The following is a 17704-nucleotide window of genomic DNA, read 5'->3' on the forward strand; positions in this document are numbered from 1 at the left end:
TCCTGCACATGTATCCCAGAACATAAAATGAAATTAATTTTTTTAAAAAGAAAGTAATTCCTCTCACTCCCAAAATAAATACAAAAGGAAATCAGTCACACAGACTTTTGTTCAAGTTTGGCTCCAGTGTTACTCAACTGGGTGATCTTGTCAGATTCTCAATTGCATCATTTCAAAATGGAATGATCATATCTAATTTTTGTACTAAGTATGAGGATTCAATGAGGTAACATTTATGCAGGACCAAGCATGGAAGGTATCCTAATGAAATCTGTTTCTTAAAAAAGGTAGGTAAGGCTATCCTTGAATGTCAAGCATTGCCATAGTCTGAGTTTTGGTTTAAGCTTTCTTCTGTGGTTGAAATGCCCTTCCTTGTCCTTCTCCATGTCTTCAAATCCTTTATCATCCATCAAGTCATGGATCAAATATTATTACATCAGAGAAATCTTTCCAGATTTCCGAGGGAGCATGAATTGTTCTTTGTGTTGGTTCCCACGTTCCCATGTCCGTGCCTCTGTTATGCTGTACCGTGTTGCGTATATTTAGTTGGTTATGCACGCATATCTTCTGCATCAAGACTGTGAGCTACTTGAAAGCAAAAATCACGGGATATTCAACTGTGTACCCTTACTATCTTGCCCTTGGGTAGAAGCTCTATCATTTAAATTTCTTCACTTCTTGCAAAATACAAGAAACATTTGCAGAACAGCTGCTCTCTGCTAGACACTGTTCTAATTGCTCATGATTGCACCAGGAACATTGAACAAAAGAGGCCAAATTCTTGCCTCTTGGAGATTACATTTTAATGAAGGTAGGCAGAAAAAGGAATGAAATAAATAAAGTTTTAACATTGTGTTAAAAGATATATATTAAAAAATATATATCCATAGGAGGAAAAATTAAGCAGCCAAAGAAGATAGACACATTAGGGCAGAAGACACAGTTTTAAATAAAATGATCAATGAAGGCTTCACTGAGAAGGTAATATTTAGGAGAAGACCTTAATAAATGAAGGAGCAAGCCATGTGGCCATCTTGGGAAAGAGTAATTTAGGCACAGGGAAGAGGAAATTTAAGGCCCTATAAAAAGAACATACTTGGACTGTTTAAAGACTGACAAGGATCCCAATATGGCTGGAGTGAAAAGAGAAAGATAATGAGTAGGAGAAAGGAAGGGAAGTGAATAGCTCAGATAGGATCTTTGCCACCATTGTAAGGAAATTTTAAAGTGTAGTGTTTGCTTCAAATGAGATGGGAAATGGCAGAAGGAAGTAATCTGAATTGAATTTTATTTAAGTAGAATTACTCTATCTACTCAGCGTTTCTGTAAAAAGCCAAGTGTAAATTCCCTCAAGTACTTGAGTCATGATAGAAAGTTTGGGATTTGGGACAGAATAGTGATGATGTAGATTGTGTCCTCAGCATGTCAGAGGGGAATTCCCTGCTGGGAGTTAGACACACCTGGTTGGAGTTCCCATGTAGCCTCTACCAGTTTTGGTATATTAGGCATGATACCAATCAGCCTCCCAGAGCCTCAGTTTCTTCACCTGTCGTATGCAGAAAACAATGCCTCCCTAATTCACTTCAATCACATTGCGGTTATGAGGTTACAAGGAGATGATAGTGGGAAAGAGTCGCAAAAGAAAAATTCTATGCAGATGAAAGAGATTCTTGATCTTTAAGAACAGGTGTACCTGCTGGCTGAAGACATGGGTCTTCTTGGAGGGTAGGGGAAGAAGGCAATGAAGGGGAGGAAGAGGAAACACACATTGTAAAGCAAAATCTTCAAAATCTCTATAGATCATTGGAGATCCTTGTCGGTGACCTGTTAGGAATTTATCAAATCCCATATTGATATGGCACTTTCCCAGCCCTCAACATGAAAAAGTGATTTCAAAATGTACAATAGACAGGTGAAGATAAATGCAGAAAAGTTCTGGTAGAGTGTGTTTCTCACATATAGGTAGTGTATTAATTAATATAGTTGTAGTAAATGTGTTGTCCAGGCACAAATCAGTGAGTCAATATCGGAAAAGAGATTTTGCAGCCACATTTGATGGGGAGAAGCAGTTTGTGTGCCAGATACTGAATATAATAGACATTCTAAGTATTTAGTTAAGTGGGATGTGATATTTGAAATTGACACAATCCCTAGAAAATGCAGAGTGTGAGTTGTCTGAATTTATTGTAGAAAGTAACATGCATTTGTCAACATTTAGTAGGAATTCACTCTTGGTTTATCTACCTATATTATTGAAATTCTTTGTGCTGCATGCAGACCTCTTCTGGCTAAGTAAAAACAGGAAGACAGACAAACAAAAGATTTATTAAACATACATTTGAGTTACTTTCAGAGTTTATGTGTTTGGGAAGGACAAAACCCAAGATAGCTTTTGAGAACTCAGTAGAAGCAGCACGTAGAAACTTTATTCTAGATTAGAGCACTGCTTTAACTGGCATCTTGCTCTACGATAAGATTTCAGTCTTGTCTTACTGTCCGCATTAAACAATTCTGGGAGATTACCGTATTTCTAGCTCTGCTATGTCACATTTTACTTCTGGTAAGTGGGCAAGAACCACAGCCATGGCTGCAGAGGATCCACCTCTGTGTAATAAGGTGGTGGCATGAAAGGGCTGAAACTAAACATTTCAATGACCCTTCCATCTCTGACACTGCTATTCTATGAGAAAAATAGTGACTCTTTAATTTTAAAAAGGTCAGTTTTTAAGTTTACTAGTGTAGGAGAGGGGGCTCAGATAGTTTTAAAATACTTTCCAAAAAAGATGTGTAAAAGTTTTAACCCTGAAACGGCATACATTTTTAGGAGTTGAGAGCTTGTTTTGAGGTCAGATTTTAATCCTGTTTCTGTCACTTATTGACTCTGTGAATTTGAACTTGCTACATTATCTGGGCTTTAGTCCTCTTATTTTGAACCCTTCTTTGGTTATCCTGTTGAATATATAAATATCTAAATATTCACCAAGAGATACATATATATATTTGCATCATTAAAACTTTAAACGTGGCCAGAAAAAATTACTAATAGCAACACAAATCTTCTCCATCAACTATGTGATCCCAAAGCACCATATTTATTCTAACTTTCTAAAAGCAAAAATGCAGTCAGGGTGTTCAAAATGAGTTCTGTTTGGCTGAAGCCAGAGCCTGAATCCTGAGAACTCGCTGGGAGTTGCTTTGAGGGCTCTGTCCTGGAGGACTTGTGAAGCAGAACTGGAAAAGCAGGATTTGGCTGCTTTTGGATCGTCCAGGAGCCACATGGGTGTGTCCTTTGAAACACAAACCAAAGAGAGGAAAACAATTATCAAGTAGAGAGGGTTTAAGACGTTAAATAAACCAAAGAACTTTAAACCTTTTCCTTAAAATTTTTATGCTTCTGCACTTTAAAATAGAAGAGGTTTCATAATAAAATCAGCTATAATACATATTTGAGGAAATGAGCAACAACAACAACAAAAGCAAAAATTCAAAGTATATAAAGAAAGAATCAGAAACAAGAATGAAGGGAGAATGTACATTGAATAAACTCCTAAGGATAAGTTGAGTCACCAGTTTCACTGAGTTTCTGGATAGATAGGTGATGAAAAAGAAAAAACTAAGTCACATAAATCTTTTTTTTTTTTTTGAGACAGAGTCTCTCTCTGTCGCCCAGGCGGGAGTGCAGTGGCTGTGATCCCACCCAGCTCACTGCAGCTTCTGCCTCCCAGGTTCAAGTGATTCTTCTGCCTCAGCCTCCCGAGTAGCTGGGACTACAGGCACCTGACACCACACCTGGCTAATTTTTTATATTTTTAGTAGAGACAGGGTTTCACAGTTTTAGCCAGAATGGTCTCTATCTCCTGACCTCATGATTTGCCAGCCTCAGCCTCCCGAAGTGCTGGGATTACGAGCCACAGTTTCGCTCTTGTTGCCCAGGCTGGAGTGCAGTGGCTTGATCTTGGTTTACTACAACCTCTGCCTCCTGGGTTCAAGCGATTCTCCTGCCTCAGCCTCACGAGTAGCGGGATTACTGGCATGTGCCACTATGCCCGGCTAATTTTGTATTTTTAGTAGAGACGGTGTTTCTCCATGTTGGTTAGGCTGGTCTCCACCTCCCGACCTCAGGTGATCTGCCCGCTCGGCCTCCCAAAGCACTGGGATTTGGTAGGCGCCTGTAATGGCATGAGCCACCGTGCCCAGCCATCACATAAATCTTATAAGCAGAAAAGAGGAATCTGACTTTAGGGAAGGCTTTTTTTTTTTTTTTTTTGCCTAATTTCTAAAAGAAAAATTTTCCATAAGACTTCATGAAAAGGTTATCAAGTGACATGAAAAGGTAATCAAGTGGCCATGGGCAGTTTTGCTCATCGGGTGCATTGGAATTTCCTGTCTGACTTACTTATTCCTAGATCCCTCCCTAGGAAGCTGTGACTGAGCAAGTCTAAGCATAAAAGTCTAGTGTGTCCTATAGTAGATTTTGCCTTAATCCAAAACACTTGTATAAAAATTAAGAATTCATAAAGTGACTTTCTATCCATTACCTCTTTTGATAATTTTAGTAATCCAGTGAGGTTCGTCCAAATTTGTTTTTATTCAGGAAAGAAAATTTATACTTAAAATATCAAATGACTTAAGACACAAATAAAGGCCGGGCCCGGTGGCTCACGCTTGTAATCCCAGCACTTTGGGAGGCCGAGGCGGGCGGATCACGAGATCAGGAGATCGAGACCACGGTGAAACCCCGTCTCTACTAAAAATACAAAAAATTAGCCGGGCGTGGTGGCGGGCGCCTGTAGTACCAGCCACTCAGAGAGGCTGAGGCAGGAGAATGGCGTGAACCCGGGAGGCAGAGCTTGCAGTGAGCTGAGATTGCGCCACTGCACTCCAGCCTGGGCGACAGTGCGAGACTCCATCTCAAAAAAAAAAAAAAAGACACAAATAAAGATGACTTGAATTCATATGGTTTTAAACAACGCAGGACAAGTGGAGTTAAAATTTTAATTTTATTGAAAATATTAAGGCCAGTAAAAATCATGCCCATGTTGTTCAGTAGGGGCTGAGAGGTTCTCAGATGAACCAGGTATTCAGTTATTGGATACTTTTCCAAATACTGTACCTCTCTCTACTCATCATATCAGGTTGTGTGTAGAATCTCTTCTCTCAGAGTTCACCTTATTTGTAGAGCATTCATAATGCTTATCCCTTCCTCCAGATACTCCTTCTTATCTTTTCCAAGGCATTCCCAAGGCCCCTTCATACATAACTTTATCATTTCCTTCCACAGTTATGAGATACACAGAGCTATGTGATTGCTGAGTCCATAAACTTCTCAATAGCCAGCCAGTTATTCATTTTAGTAGCATTGGCTGATTGATATAGTAGGTGTGGATTAAAGAAGCATTAAAGAAACGTGTAAAAAAAAAAAAAGGGAGAGATCAGCCAGGTGTGGTGGCTCACACCTGTAATCCCAGCACTTTGGGAGGCTAATCGGGGAGAATCACTAGGTCAGGAGTTCGAGATCATCATGGCCAACATGGTGAAACCTCATCTCTACTAAAAGAAAATACAAAAATTAGCCAGGCATGGTGATGCACACCTATAGTCCCAGCTACTCGGGAGACTGAGTCAGGAGAATCGCTTGAACCAGGAGGCAGAGGTTGCAGTGAGCCGAGATAGCACCACTGCACTCCAGCCTGGGTGACAGAATGAGACTGCATCTCAAAAAAAAACAAAAACAAAAACAAAATGTTAATAAGAGAAACATAAGATCTATCTATCCAACTACCTATCTTAATTTAGGAAATGCTGGCTGCATGCCATGTCTCATGCCTGTAATCGGAACAGTTTAGGAGGCTGAGGTGGGCAGATCACTTAGATCACCTGAGGCCAGGATTTCAACACCAGCCTGGGAAGCATGGTGAAACCCTGTCTCTACTAAAAATACAAAAATTAGTCTCTCCCTTAGTTGCTTCCTTCTCCCTAGTTTAATGTTTTTTATATTACATCCCTAGATTGAGCCATTCCTCCCTGCTCATCAGGGCATCTTAAGTTGGTTCATGCATCAATTCCAAGTTTTTCATGTGCAGTTTAAAAAGTTATGGCATTAAGATTCCCTACGTTTTAAAAATTCATAAGGAGAAAAGTGGGGCTCAGGCAGCTAAAGTGGCCTGACCATGGTTACATAACCATTAAGTGGCTGATTTAGAAGTTGAACTTACATCTTGTCTATGTCTTCTGCTCTTTCTGCTCCTCCATGTGGCCTTGGCTATTAGACTACATCATAGACCAGACCTGTAGGATGTACTCCAAGGATTTGGGGTGTGGGTACCAAAAATTATAGGTGTGTACCAGAAGCTGGAATGAAGGCAAAGTATTAGGACACCTGCAAGAAGAGGTAGGCTGTTCTCGGAGAAGATGGGAATGAAAATATACAAACATAAGTGACTGAGTTTAAAAGCTTAATTGGCCTTAGGGTAAGAGTCAGGAGAGTCTGGGTTGGGCATATTTTGATTTCAATGCTCAAGCCTGATTCTCATCCTTAGAAGCATATGGGAATGGGTGGGCTAAGTTCCGGGGAAATATAATAGTAACTTTCTGAACTTACATTAATCATACCCGGATTATGAAATGGAGCCAATGGGGAAAAGGAGCATTTCCAGACAAGATCACAAACAGAAGTTGGGAAAGGCCATGCTTCCTGAATATGCAGATAAAGTAACTCAACTAAGCAAAGGGGTAGTGTTGTATTTCTATGAACATCTTGAGGTATGACTTAGATTACTTAGCTTAATCATTATTCTCCACTGCCTTCTCCTATACTATTCTGCTCTGTTTCCAGTAGCACTATGGCTTAGAGATACAGCACAGGCCTTGGAATCAGGCTGCTTGAATTCGAATTCTGTCTTCCTCCTTTATTAATATAGCCACATTAGCAAACCTCCCTGGGCCTTTATTTCCTTATTTATAAAATTTAAGAATAATAATATCTATTGTGCATAGTGATTATGAATTAAATACTACATAGCACTTAGTCATTAATCACTTAGCTTGATGCCTAAAACAGAGTAAGAACACAGTTCATACCAGCTACTAATATTACTACTTTTCCAGATCTAACACTTTTGTTTTTGTATTTCAATAGGTATTTTCAGGAGAGACCCGAGTAGGGAAAAAGCAAGTATTTCTGAGCACTCAAACTATATTGTTTGCCCATATATCTAACTGCGTGAGATAGAAAGTTTGTTATCCTTTCTCTTTGAATTAGGTTCAGCAAATTTCACTCTTCTCATGAGTAACTAACTGCATGATTACGTGGGTCCTTAGATTGTTAGTGCGTGCTAGCCCCTCATTTCACAGGCTGAACTTGTACAAAGCAAGTTCCTAGCAGATTTGTGACAGGAACCACGTCTCCAAACTTGCCATCCTTATTGACTTCATCTCACAGTTGTACCTCCTGTCTTAAGAAAATTTTATTGTTAGAAACTTGTACATGATAAAAATACATTCATTTAAAATTAATTTTAAAAACTACAGTAAGAATTTTTTAAAATGTACTTTTTCTGCTTGTAGGTAGACATGGGTAACCAAAATTATTAAATAAAACTAGACAGACTCTTTTTCCTTTGTCCAATACACTGTTATTTCAGTTGTAAATTTTAAGTGAAAAATCACCTGAGGATGTCACTTTGATGAATGTTTTCCTTCACTATCATCAAATTCCATAAATCCTCTTGAGAAAAAAAGAGAAAATAAGAATTACAATTCGGACTGAACAGGAGTGTTAGAATGATCACTAAGGTGCTGTATAATATTTGAGCCATACTGTTCTTCTCTAGATTTTTCTATGTCAGAAAGAAATAAGACCTAAAATATCCACATAGTTCATAGTGGATGAGTAATTTATGCATAATTATCTTTTTGCACCTGCCAACAAACCCATTAGTTAGGTATCTATTCACACATAAAGTCCATAAAGACATATATTTTGGTATATTTTTCCAGTAATATATCCCCAGCACCTAGAACAGTGCATGGCAAATAGTAGAAATTAATAAATATTTGTTGAATGCATCTTTATTATCTCTTTTTATGTGTGAGAAAACCTTTGAAGCTTAAAGATTAAACAACCTGTCCAAAGCACATGGCTGGTAAGTTGCAAAGAAAATTTAAAAACTGAGGTCTCCCGAGTCATTACTAAATGCTAGAAACATGATGCCCTATGGCTTAAAGACTGGGTACCAGGGTATCTGCTGAGATCGTAAAAGATAACTAAAATATGGTTTGTGAATTATAGTCTAGTGGAGAAAACAGACAACTCAGATACAAGTAATTTAATACAATGTGGGGATAAAAGTTGTTATGACGATTTCTGCAAAGGATTATGAAATCCCTGAATATGAAAAACTGAAATTTCTGATGTTAAGTGTCTATGACTTTTTTACAGAGTTTGTTTCTGAATTGGGCTTTAGAAAATGATTAGACTTGCCAAGTGAACAGAGTGGGGTTTTGGCTTTGGGGCTAGGCATTTTCAGCAGAGGGAAAAATCACATACACAGATATTGGGGGTTTATACAAACATGACCTGCTTTAAAATGAAACTCATTAGTCATTGGGGCTTCAGGTTGCAGAGGTGAGAAATGTGACTGAAAGATACATTGGCATCAGAGAAGGACCTTTGACATCAGCCTAATGCATTTATGCATTTGCTTGTATTTCGGAAGCAATGGAAATTTGTGAAAAACTTTCAAGCATGGCAGTGATATGACCAAATTTACATTTTTCTGATATAAGTTCTGGTAGTAGGTAGAAGATGAATTGGTGAGACAGAAAGTGGAACTTATTAGAAATCCAATAAAGAGAGAGACAGAAAAAAGTGGAACTTTTTAGAAAACCAATAAAAGGACCTTGGGAAAGAGATGATGAAGGGCTCAACTTGACCAGCTTGTCAGTGGAGCTGAGAAAGAGAAATGTATATAGGGTGCATATACATATACCCAAGGAAGGTATATACGGTAGAATATTCAGCAATTCGATAAAGGTGGTGATGAGCAGGAAGGATTTGAGAAGATCCTTAGGTTTCTGGATTCTAGGTGGATGATGATGTGACTTAATGAGATATGGAGGAAGGTTTTGAGTGAGATGATGGGCTTGGGTTTAGACCAGTGGAATTTGAAATAGTGGTAGAAAAACGATGGAATTTTGTAGCAAGCAATCAGTTATTCCATCTGGAGCTCAGGAAAAAGTTACAACAGAAATGTGAATTTGAAACTCATTAGATTATAGGCAGTATTCCCAATGTGTAAACTGCAATGTGAAAAACCAAGCACATTTGGAATTCTGAGGAACAATGATATTTGGAGGGCAGGTGCATGAAGAAAAGTCAAATAAAAAGAATGAGAAAGAATGGCTAGTGGTAGAGAGAGAACCAGGAAAATACATCATGGAACCCAGAGGGGAAAATATTCCCAAGAATTAAGGGCTCTCAAAGGGTGAGACGAGTTAAGAATATGTATATTTTTTCAGAAAAATGATGAGCAAAATGCAGTCTAGGTAGCTCCAAGGTGATCCAAAAGCAAGTGGAGAGAACAATCCAGTCTATTCACTGTCCCAAAAGCATGTCTCTAGCATTTACTATGCATCTGACACACCACTTAGGCATCAGACATATTGGAGTAAATCAAGTAAAATTCCCACCCTTATGAATCTTTGTTATTCCTCTCATTGTCTCTTCCAAATCAAATCTTGTTCAGTCATTCAAGGCCCAAATTACATCTTGCTTTTGCCATAAACACTTCCCTAAGCACACTGGACCCATTGAGAACTCCTTTCGCTGAAAACTGCCTGTGATCTTTGGCTGACATTTACCTTGCTAGGCATTTTTAGTTATTGCATTGGCTTAAGTAATTTTACCATAAGGACTGCAAATTATTTGAGGAGAAGGGATTAAGAACCTAGACTTTTCCTTCACAATCCGTGTCCCTGCTTTGTACATGTTAAGTGCTTAGCAATACTTTCTGATGTCTCCTCCTATCCTCCACCCCCTATTTTGCTTATGGTCTTCCCTTGAACAGGGATTTATGGGTATGTCTTAGGTCCTGGCTCTACCATCCACAGATTTATCTCTTGAGCAGATATTGCTGTGTCTTTGAGCAAAGATCCTTCAGGATTTCTCAGTCAAATTGAGGTAGATGGGCTTTAGGTCTGATCTGCAAGATATCTTTCCATAATTAATTAATTCAAGTGCCTGACACTGTATGCCAGGTACTGTGCTCTTGCAACCAGTCACGTGATCTGGTCTCTACTTTCACTTGCTACTTGATTAAAAATAAATAAGTCATTTCAGATGGTAACAAATATTATGACACTGCAGCAAGGTACAGTGATAGAGAATAGCAAGCAGTGGGAATGGAAGAGGACAGTATTAACAACAATGGTCATAGAATAGTTTCTGAGGAAGTGATTTTAGATTAGCTGCAGGCTCAAGAACTAGTCATGAGAAAAGGAGAGTATTTTAGGAAGGAGGGAGAGTAAGGGAAGAGAGCATGAGATGGTAATCATTTCTAGCAACAGAAAGAAGGCCATTTACTCAGAATATAATGAGGGAAAGGGAAACCAGTAGATGAAGGGCAATTTCTGAGCGTAGAGCGGACAGCAATTCTTTAGCATATCAGAGAGTCGACTCTTATGGTTAACACAGAGAAAAATGTCCTATGTTATACTTGGAAAATTCCCTAGGGAAGGAATGAAAAGAACTATTAATGTTCTAACTCCTTGCTTTGCTGTGTGAATGTAACAATACTAATTCAACTGGGGTCTAATCTTTAGTTTGTATCTAATGGGTGGTGCTCCTATTGTTGGCCTATGACTTTCCTCCTTGTTTACATTAACAATCTTGGAAAGATAACAGTTGCAAAAGCAACCACAATAGGAAATGTAACAATTAAAAAAAACACCTGTGAGTTTTAACAATTTGTGGAGAAGGATTGCCTGTAGAACACTGCCCAATCAGATGACAATCTATCCCTTTAAGCAGATCAGAGATTACAAAACCCCTGATTACTCCTACATGGAAGTGGTTCTTAATCTGCTATTGGTTAAAGACCCCTTTGAAAATCTAATAGAAGTCATGAACACTTTCCCTGGGAAAGTGCAAAAAAATAAAATAAAATAAATCACACTGACACAAAATATTAATAAAAATGTAAAGGCTTTGTGGATCTTTAAGGCCCATCCATGCAACCCAGAACATCTGATCAAGGCATGGCTTTTGAAAATTTCTGTATATCAGAATTACCTGAAAAGCTTGTTGAAAACCATATCCATGGCCTTGTCCCCAGAAAGTTGCAAAATGGGATGCAGAAATCTGCATTTTAAAAAATAAATTCCCCCAGGGGATTCTGTATCAGGTGGATATACCACACCTAGTCAAACTCTGCTTAAGGATCTATATGGGAGAAAATTAGAGAGCAGAGGCTTAGAGCAGTGGAAATTGAAAGCACCTGGAAATTCGAAAGAGTGAATTTCATCTTGGAGCACTGAAATTTGGGAGATTAATATGGGGAGAATAAAGCATATAGTGAGGTAGTAGTGTCAAATCAGAACTATGTAGGCAAAAATAACATGTATTGGGAATTAGACACAGGCTTGGAAGTAGGCTGAGAACATTGGGAAGACTCTGGGATTGGTGATCTGCCCGAAGGCAGTCCCTCATGATGAAAACCAACACTCATGTTGAGAGGTTCTCTAGATTGTCTTTAAAGAGAGGTTATCTACTGTCTCTGCTAATCTTCTTGAGCTACTCAAGCTAGAAAATATAGGCAGGACTCATCACACCCATCACTAATGAACGTATCACTACCTCTTACCTTCATCACATAATCACAGTGCTTACAAGGGGTGGGCCATCTATTATTTTAACTTTACAGTTAAAATATGAGCAAATAGAGTCCTTCAGAGTGGGAGGGCCTTGTTCAAGACCGCCTAGTAAAATAGCAACTGAGTTAGGATCAGAACTTGGCTTTTTGTTTCTTAGCCTAGTGTTTTTCCTCCTCCCTATTTGCTCCTGAGATTAAAAAAAAAAAAAAAAAAAAAAAATCCTGTATGGAACCACTTGATGGGAATGTACTTTCCCCCAAAAAGTTCAGGGCAATTGATTCAGATGCAAAATATATTTTAAGTAGCGCAACATTTTTCAACGAAAAATAACACATTTACTTATGCCACAAATTTTGTTTCTCATATATTTTAATGCCATGTGGTCATTGTGTGGTCATTATCAACAGAGAACTGGACAAAAAGCAACGTTTTTCTCAGTGCTTACGTGCTCCTGGACATGGAGCGGAGGATGAACTCGACTGCATTCTCAATGATCTCTGTGCCCAGGAGGCTTAGGAATTTGGGAAAGTCTGGCTTTGGGTCTTTGCCCGAGTCATCTGGCTTGTCGTCTGTCTTGTCTGGTTTGTCGTCTGAAACACAGAACAGAATCTCAGAGGTGATTCTCAGCAACAAAGAAGGAATCCTCCTTTTTGTGGCGGGAACGCTTGGGATTCTTTCTGACCCACTCACTAATTTCATAGCCTTATATAGTTATATTCATTGAACATTTAATGCCTGTCTGGATAAAATATTCACATGCATTATCTCATTTATTTGTAAAAATAAACAAATAGACAGACTGATATTGATATTTAGGTAGACACTGGCACCGCCTTGTGAGTGAGAAAACCAAAGTTCCCAGAGGCTAAGTACTTATCCCCGAGTTAAGCAGCCAGTAAGTGCCAGTGCCAGGACTGACATACAGAATGTCTGTTTTTCCATATGATCTCCATGCCCATGGTAATAATAATATTAAAGATAAATTATCAACTGGGTGAGGTGGCTTATGCCTGTAATCCCAGCAGTTTGGGAGGGTGAGATGGGAGAATTGCTTGAGGCCAGGAGTTTGAGACCAGCCTGGGTAACATAGTGAGACTTCCATCTCTACAAAAAGTAAAAAGTAGCCAGGTGTGATGGTGCACACCTGTAATCCCAGCTACTTGGGAGGCTGAGGCAGGAGGATCTCTTGAGCCCAGAAGATAGGGGCTGTAGTGAGCCATGATTGTTCCACTGCACTCCAAGCCTGGGTGACAGAGTGAGACCCTGTCTCTAAGAAATAAAATAAATAAATAAAAATGAAATATCAATGGGTAATATTTGTTGAGTACATGCCTATGATGATCTACATGGATTATCTTATTTTATCCTCATAGCAATTCTACAAGGTAGGAACAATTATCCCAATTTAAAGGTTAAGTAATATAATTTGAGAGATGTTTAGAAACTGGTTGAAAGTCACACAGTTAGTAAGTGGCAGAAATACAATTCAAACCCATGTCAGTTTGGCATTAAGATTTGGATTCTAAAGTACTCTGATGAGCTGCACAGTCTTTGATGGAAAAGTTATGCAATTTGCACTTCTTTTGGAAGATTCAAGATAGTATAACGATAATGATGACAAAGAAATTTTATCACTTGCATATCACCTAGTAGTTTCATAGTGATTTTACAAATGTTGTGTAATTTTATCCCCTGAGCAATCTTACAGAGTATGCATTTTTTTTAGCTCACTGAACTGAAAAGTGAAAAGATTAAGAGGCTTACAGAAGACCTCATAGAGAGTAATGAAAATTCTGGGACGATAACTGCAGGCCTCTTACACTAGATTCTTAAGGGCCCATTGGAAAGAGGGCCAAGGATCCAGAGTCTGTTGATTATATTCAAGATCTCTTGGGGGCTTTTTGACTTTGCTTGGTTGTCTTTACTCCCAGGAGATGAGAAGAGATGGAAGAGTGACAGTAGCTACATGTGGTCTCCCCTTTGAGCCCTGGTCACAGGATAAAGTGGGACCTTTATTTTTTAATTGTATTGTACCCTGACAAGTAATGTTACCAGACAGGGCAAATAAAAATACAAGATGCCTAGTTAAATTTAAATTTCAGATAAACAACAAATGCTTTTCTGGTACTATAAGAAAGATCAATGCAATAATTAGGACACACTGATGCTAAAAGATTATTCGTTGTTTGTCAGAAATCCAAATCTAACTGTGTTTCTTGTATTTTATCTGGCAAACTCAGCACAAGTTTTAACTCAAGAAGTCTCAACTTCTAGACAATGTACCCCTGACTTTGGATAAAGGAGATGTAACTACCTTTTGTGTGGAGGCTGCCAAATTATGTCAGAAACTTTACATCTATATTATATCCTAAAATGGAAACTATTAGTAAAAAAGATTGGCAGGCAATTCTATGAGCATTTATTGTTTACTATGACACAACTAAAGATTTGATAGAAGCACCAGTTTGGGACTTATAACCAAAATCAATATACTAATCATCACCTATTCATATATCCGATTATTGGTTCCTTCATTCAAATAGTATTTTTGAGCCTACATTTTTAATGTTTTATTTTTGAAACAGGGCTTCACTCTCTCGCCCAGGCTGGAGGGCAGTGAAGTGATTACGACTCACTGCAGGCTCAACCTCCTGGGCTCAAGACATCCTCCCACCTCAGCCTCCTGAGTAGCAGGGATGAAGGCATATGCCACCACAGCTGGCTAATTCTTGTATTTTGTGTAGAGGTGGGGTTTCGCCATGTTCCCCAGGCTAGTCTTGAACTCCTGGGCTTGAGTGATCTGCCCACGTCGGCCTCCTGAAGTGCTGGGGTCACAGGTGTGAGCCATTGTGCCTGGCCTGAGCCTACTATTATGTGCATAGTTATGCTAAGAGTCAAGGTAAAAAAAAAAGAACTATAGATATGACCTTCACATAAAGTGCTGGGCAACCCAAGTACTCAAAAGGATTGGTTTGTTTTTATTGTGGGAAGGAGGTGGAAGCGGAACTCATGTGTAAGGTGCCTATTGTGCAGGTACGGCATCAGTGCTTTCAGCACATGCCTTAATCGTCATTCAGCTCAGCAGTGGTATCACAGTTACAGGAGAGAAGACAGATGATCAGGACAATTAAATGACTCACCTGAAATCACTCATCTAGAAAGTGGCTGACCCAGGGTTTGAACCTAATTTTTTTTTTAACTCCACAAAGCACATTATTCACATTGTATAATACAACCTCCAAACAATTGTTCTGTAAAGACATTTGCCAAGTGCAAAGCAGTAATTTCTTGCATGAAAGATGAGATTTTTTCTCCCGTGTTTCTATCTGGCTACTTGCAAAATAAATTCTATTGACTTGTTATTTCAATATGGCACTAAAAGCTGGCTTTTCAAGATACAAGAAGCCTGGGATTGGAGTGGGTGGAAATCAAAATCTTGGCCTTACCTTGTGAACCCCATATATATTGAGAGGTATTAAAGTGTGGTGGATTGCACGCCCTGGAGTTTTATAGACCTGTCTGATTCCTGCCTTTAACAAAAAATTAGCCATGTAAACTTGCACACAGTGCTTAACTTTGCGTCTCTCAGTTTCCTCATATGTTGTCAGGATTGAAAGATATTTTATAAATTATATATATACACACATACATATATCTATATTATATATATACATACATATATCATATATATACAGCCTTTCACAGTACCAATCCCAAGATAAACTTACCTTATATAAATAAATAATAAATGAAAGAATGAATAAATAAATTTTCTGTCTTATTGTTACTATTAATAGTAATAGCAACAAAATGATTTATAATTCACTTTCTCCTCTAGTGCTTTAGAAGATAATATAAATTTTAAAAATGCTATTAAAATATGAATTTATACCCTAGAAACAATCTTCAAAGCCAATAGTTTAATATTTTCTTTTTTCAAGTATTATATGGGATAGCCTTTATTTACAGTAACTACCTTGTTGAGTTTCTTAGTGAATGTGAATATAATGTTCTTAAGAAACAGTATTGCTGATATTTGTACAGTTTTAATAGTTTACAAAGTAATTATAAAAGCATATTCATTTGACCTGGTGAAGTTGATAGTATCCCATTTTACAGATAAAGAAACTGAGGTTCAAAGCAGTGAACTGATTTAACCAGTTTCAGAGTTTATAAGAGACAGGGTGGTGACTGGTCTTGGTATCAAATCTCTCCTTTCACTTCACTGTAGTGATTTCTTTAGGAGTAGAATGGACTTAATAATCTCTGTGGCCATATCTAGAGTAATTCTGTTGTAATGTCTGCCTGTGTGTTGTTCAGCCAAATCACATTCAAAGGATTCTGTCACTAAATGTTTGCACTGTCTCTGTTTTCTGGTCTATCATTCTGAATGGACCTCACAGTCTTTTGCAGATAAACAATAAGTTAATTAATGAGAAGGCAGCATAGAGCTTCTACGTGCTTGGAAAAGGTGGGAAAGAAATAGTTGCTCGATAATAGTAGAAAGAATCTAGGAACCTAGGTTTCACTCCCAGGTGCCACTTCCACCTGTATGTATGCTCAAGTAACTTGCCCTCTGCAACCTGTTTATTAACCTGTAAAAAGGAAAATGATAAAACTGTACATGTTTACATCATTGGATTACTATGAGAACCAAATGAGATTATACATGACAACAATAGCAGGTAATATTTATTGCATGCTTATTATCAACCAGGTACCCTTCCAATTTGTTTCATTCCTTTTATTTAATTTTCATGATAACTTTACGAGAAAGTTAAATGTCCCCAATTATATGTGAGGCCTAGAGAGACTGAATAGTATTCCTAAAGTCACATTTCTGGTTAGTGGTAGAGCCAGGTCTAGGAGTTTTATTCCAGAGTACATATTCTCCACCATTGAACATTATTAGGTATAATTATCAAAAAATAAATGCCAGTCAGCTCCCATGGAATTTATACTAGAATAGTGTCATTATATCATAAGAGCACATAAAAAATTTCAAACTTCATACATCCACTGAAAATAGAGGCTAGGTTTTTGTTAAAATTCTACTTTCTTTGTGTTAGAAGATACACCTCTTGTCTCCCAGGCCAGTGCTCTTTCTGGAGTGCCCAAAGACCCCTTCTTTCTTTTATGTTCTGAATCAGTGCCATCAGCTTTCTCTAGTCACTGCTAACTACTGAACAATTCATGGGCTGTGATCAGAAGCACTTACCTGCATAGCAGGTCAGGATTAAGACAAGCAGTCCCAGGACAACTGTCAGGCGAAGTACTGAGACAGCCATTCTGGTAGCACGGGGTATTGGTGCAGATAAATTGTTCAGATACATGTGAAACAATGCTCCATTTATAGGGCATAGATAGGTGACATCATCTGCTTTGGAATTTAGATTGTTGCACAAGATGTCTGCACAGCTTGCTTTTGGATCTGTACTAATGAGCCATACCCTGTCATTCAAACCAAACATTTTTCATGTAGGGAAAGAAAAACCCTCTTGATTTTTAAAATTTGTATCTATAAAGGGTTCTGGAGCGAATCTCTTGAGGCTAGTTTCAAGGCCAGCATTGATAATTAAAGGGATATCAGGTAGAATTACTCGTCAGTGTCAAGCAGCAGGCAACAAATTAGATTGGCAAGGCCAGCCTATGCCCTCCCTGTACACTCTATGCCTTCCCTCATGCTCTGGGACAATCCCTTGTTTCCACATGGGCATGCCCTTTCACACCCCATGCCTCTGCTCTTCCTCTTCCTTCTTCCTCAGCTACCCTCCTCCTTGTCTCCCTTCGGATCACTCCTACGTATTCCTCAGTTCAAATGGTCCTTCTTTGT

The 17704-nt window shown here is 38.5% G+C and overlaps 1 protein-coding gene across 5 annotated transcripts; it reads right to left on the bottom strand.

The window, feature by feature from the left end:
- Positions 1 to 820: 820 nt before the first annotated feature.
- On the bottom strand, positions 821 to 17196 carry CUNH5orf46 (chromosome unknown C5orf46 homolog). 5 transcript variants are annotated; one of them, XR_004248847.2, is made up of 5 exons: positions 17090 to 17175; positions 12317 to 12461; positions 7669 to 7726; positions 6216 to 6351; positions 821 to 3287 (listed from the first exon to the last, which is right to left on the bottom strand). XR_004248847.2 is itself a non-coding variant. In XM_032158284.2 (4 exons), the coding sequence occupies exons 1-3, from the start codon at positions 17157 to 17159 to the stop codon at positions 7678 to 7680; spliced, it is 264 nt and encodes an 87-aa protein (XP_032014175.1). In that variant the 5' UTR covers positions 17160 to 17196; the 3' UTR covers positions 821 to 3287; positions 7669 to 7677. The 5 variants fall into 5 exon arrangements, 2 of the variants coding, with proteins under 2 accessions (XP_032014175.1, XP_032014174.1); XR_009213849.1 differs by having other exon boundaries at positions 6216 to 6694; XR_009213848.1 differs by having other exon boundaries at positions 6216 to 7726.
- Between the last annotated feature and the right edge of the window lie 508 nt (positions 17197 to 17704).

The sequence above is a fragment of the Hylobates moloch genome, unplaced genomic scaffold (assembly GCF_009828535.3).
Source record: "Hylobates moloch isolate HMO894 unplaced genomic scaffold, HMol_V3 SCAFFOLD_6, whole genome shotgun sequence".
NCBI lineage: Eukaryota > Metazoa > Chordata > Mammalia > Primates > Hylobatidae > Hylobates > Hylobates moloch.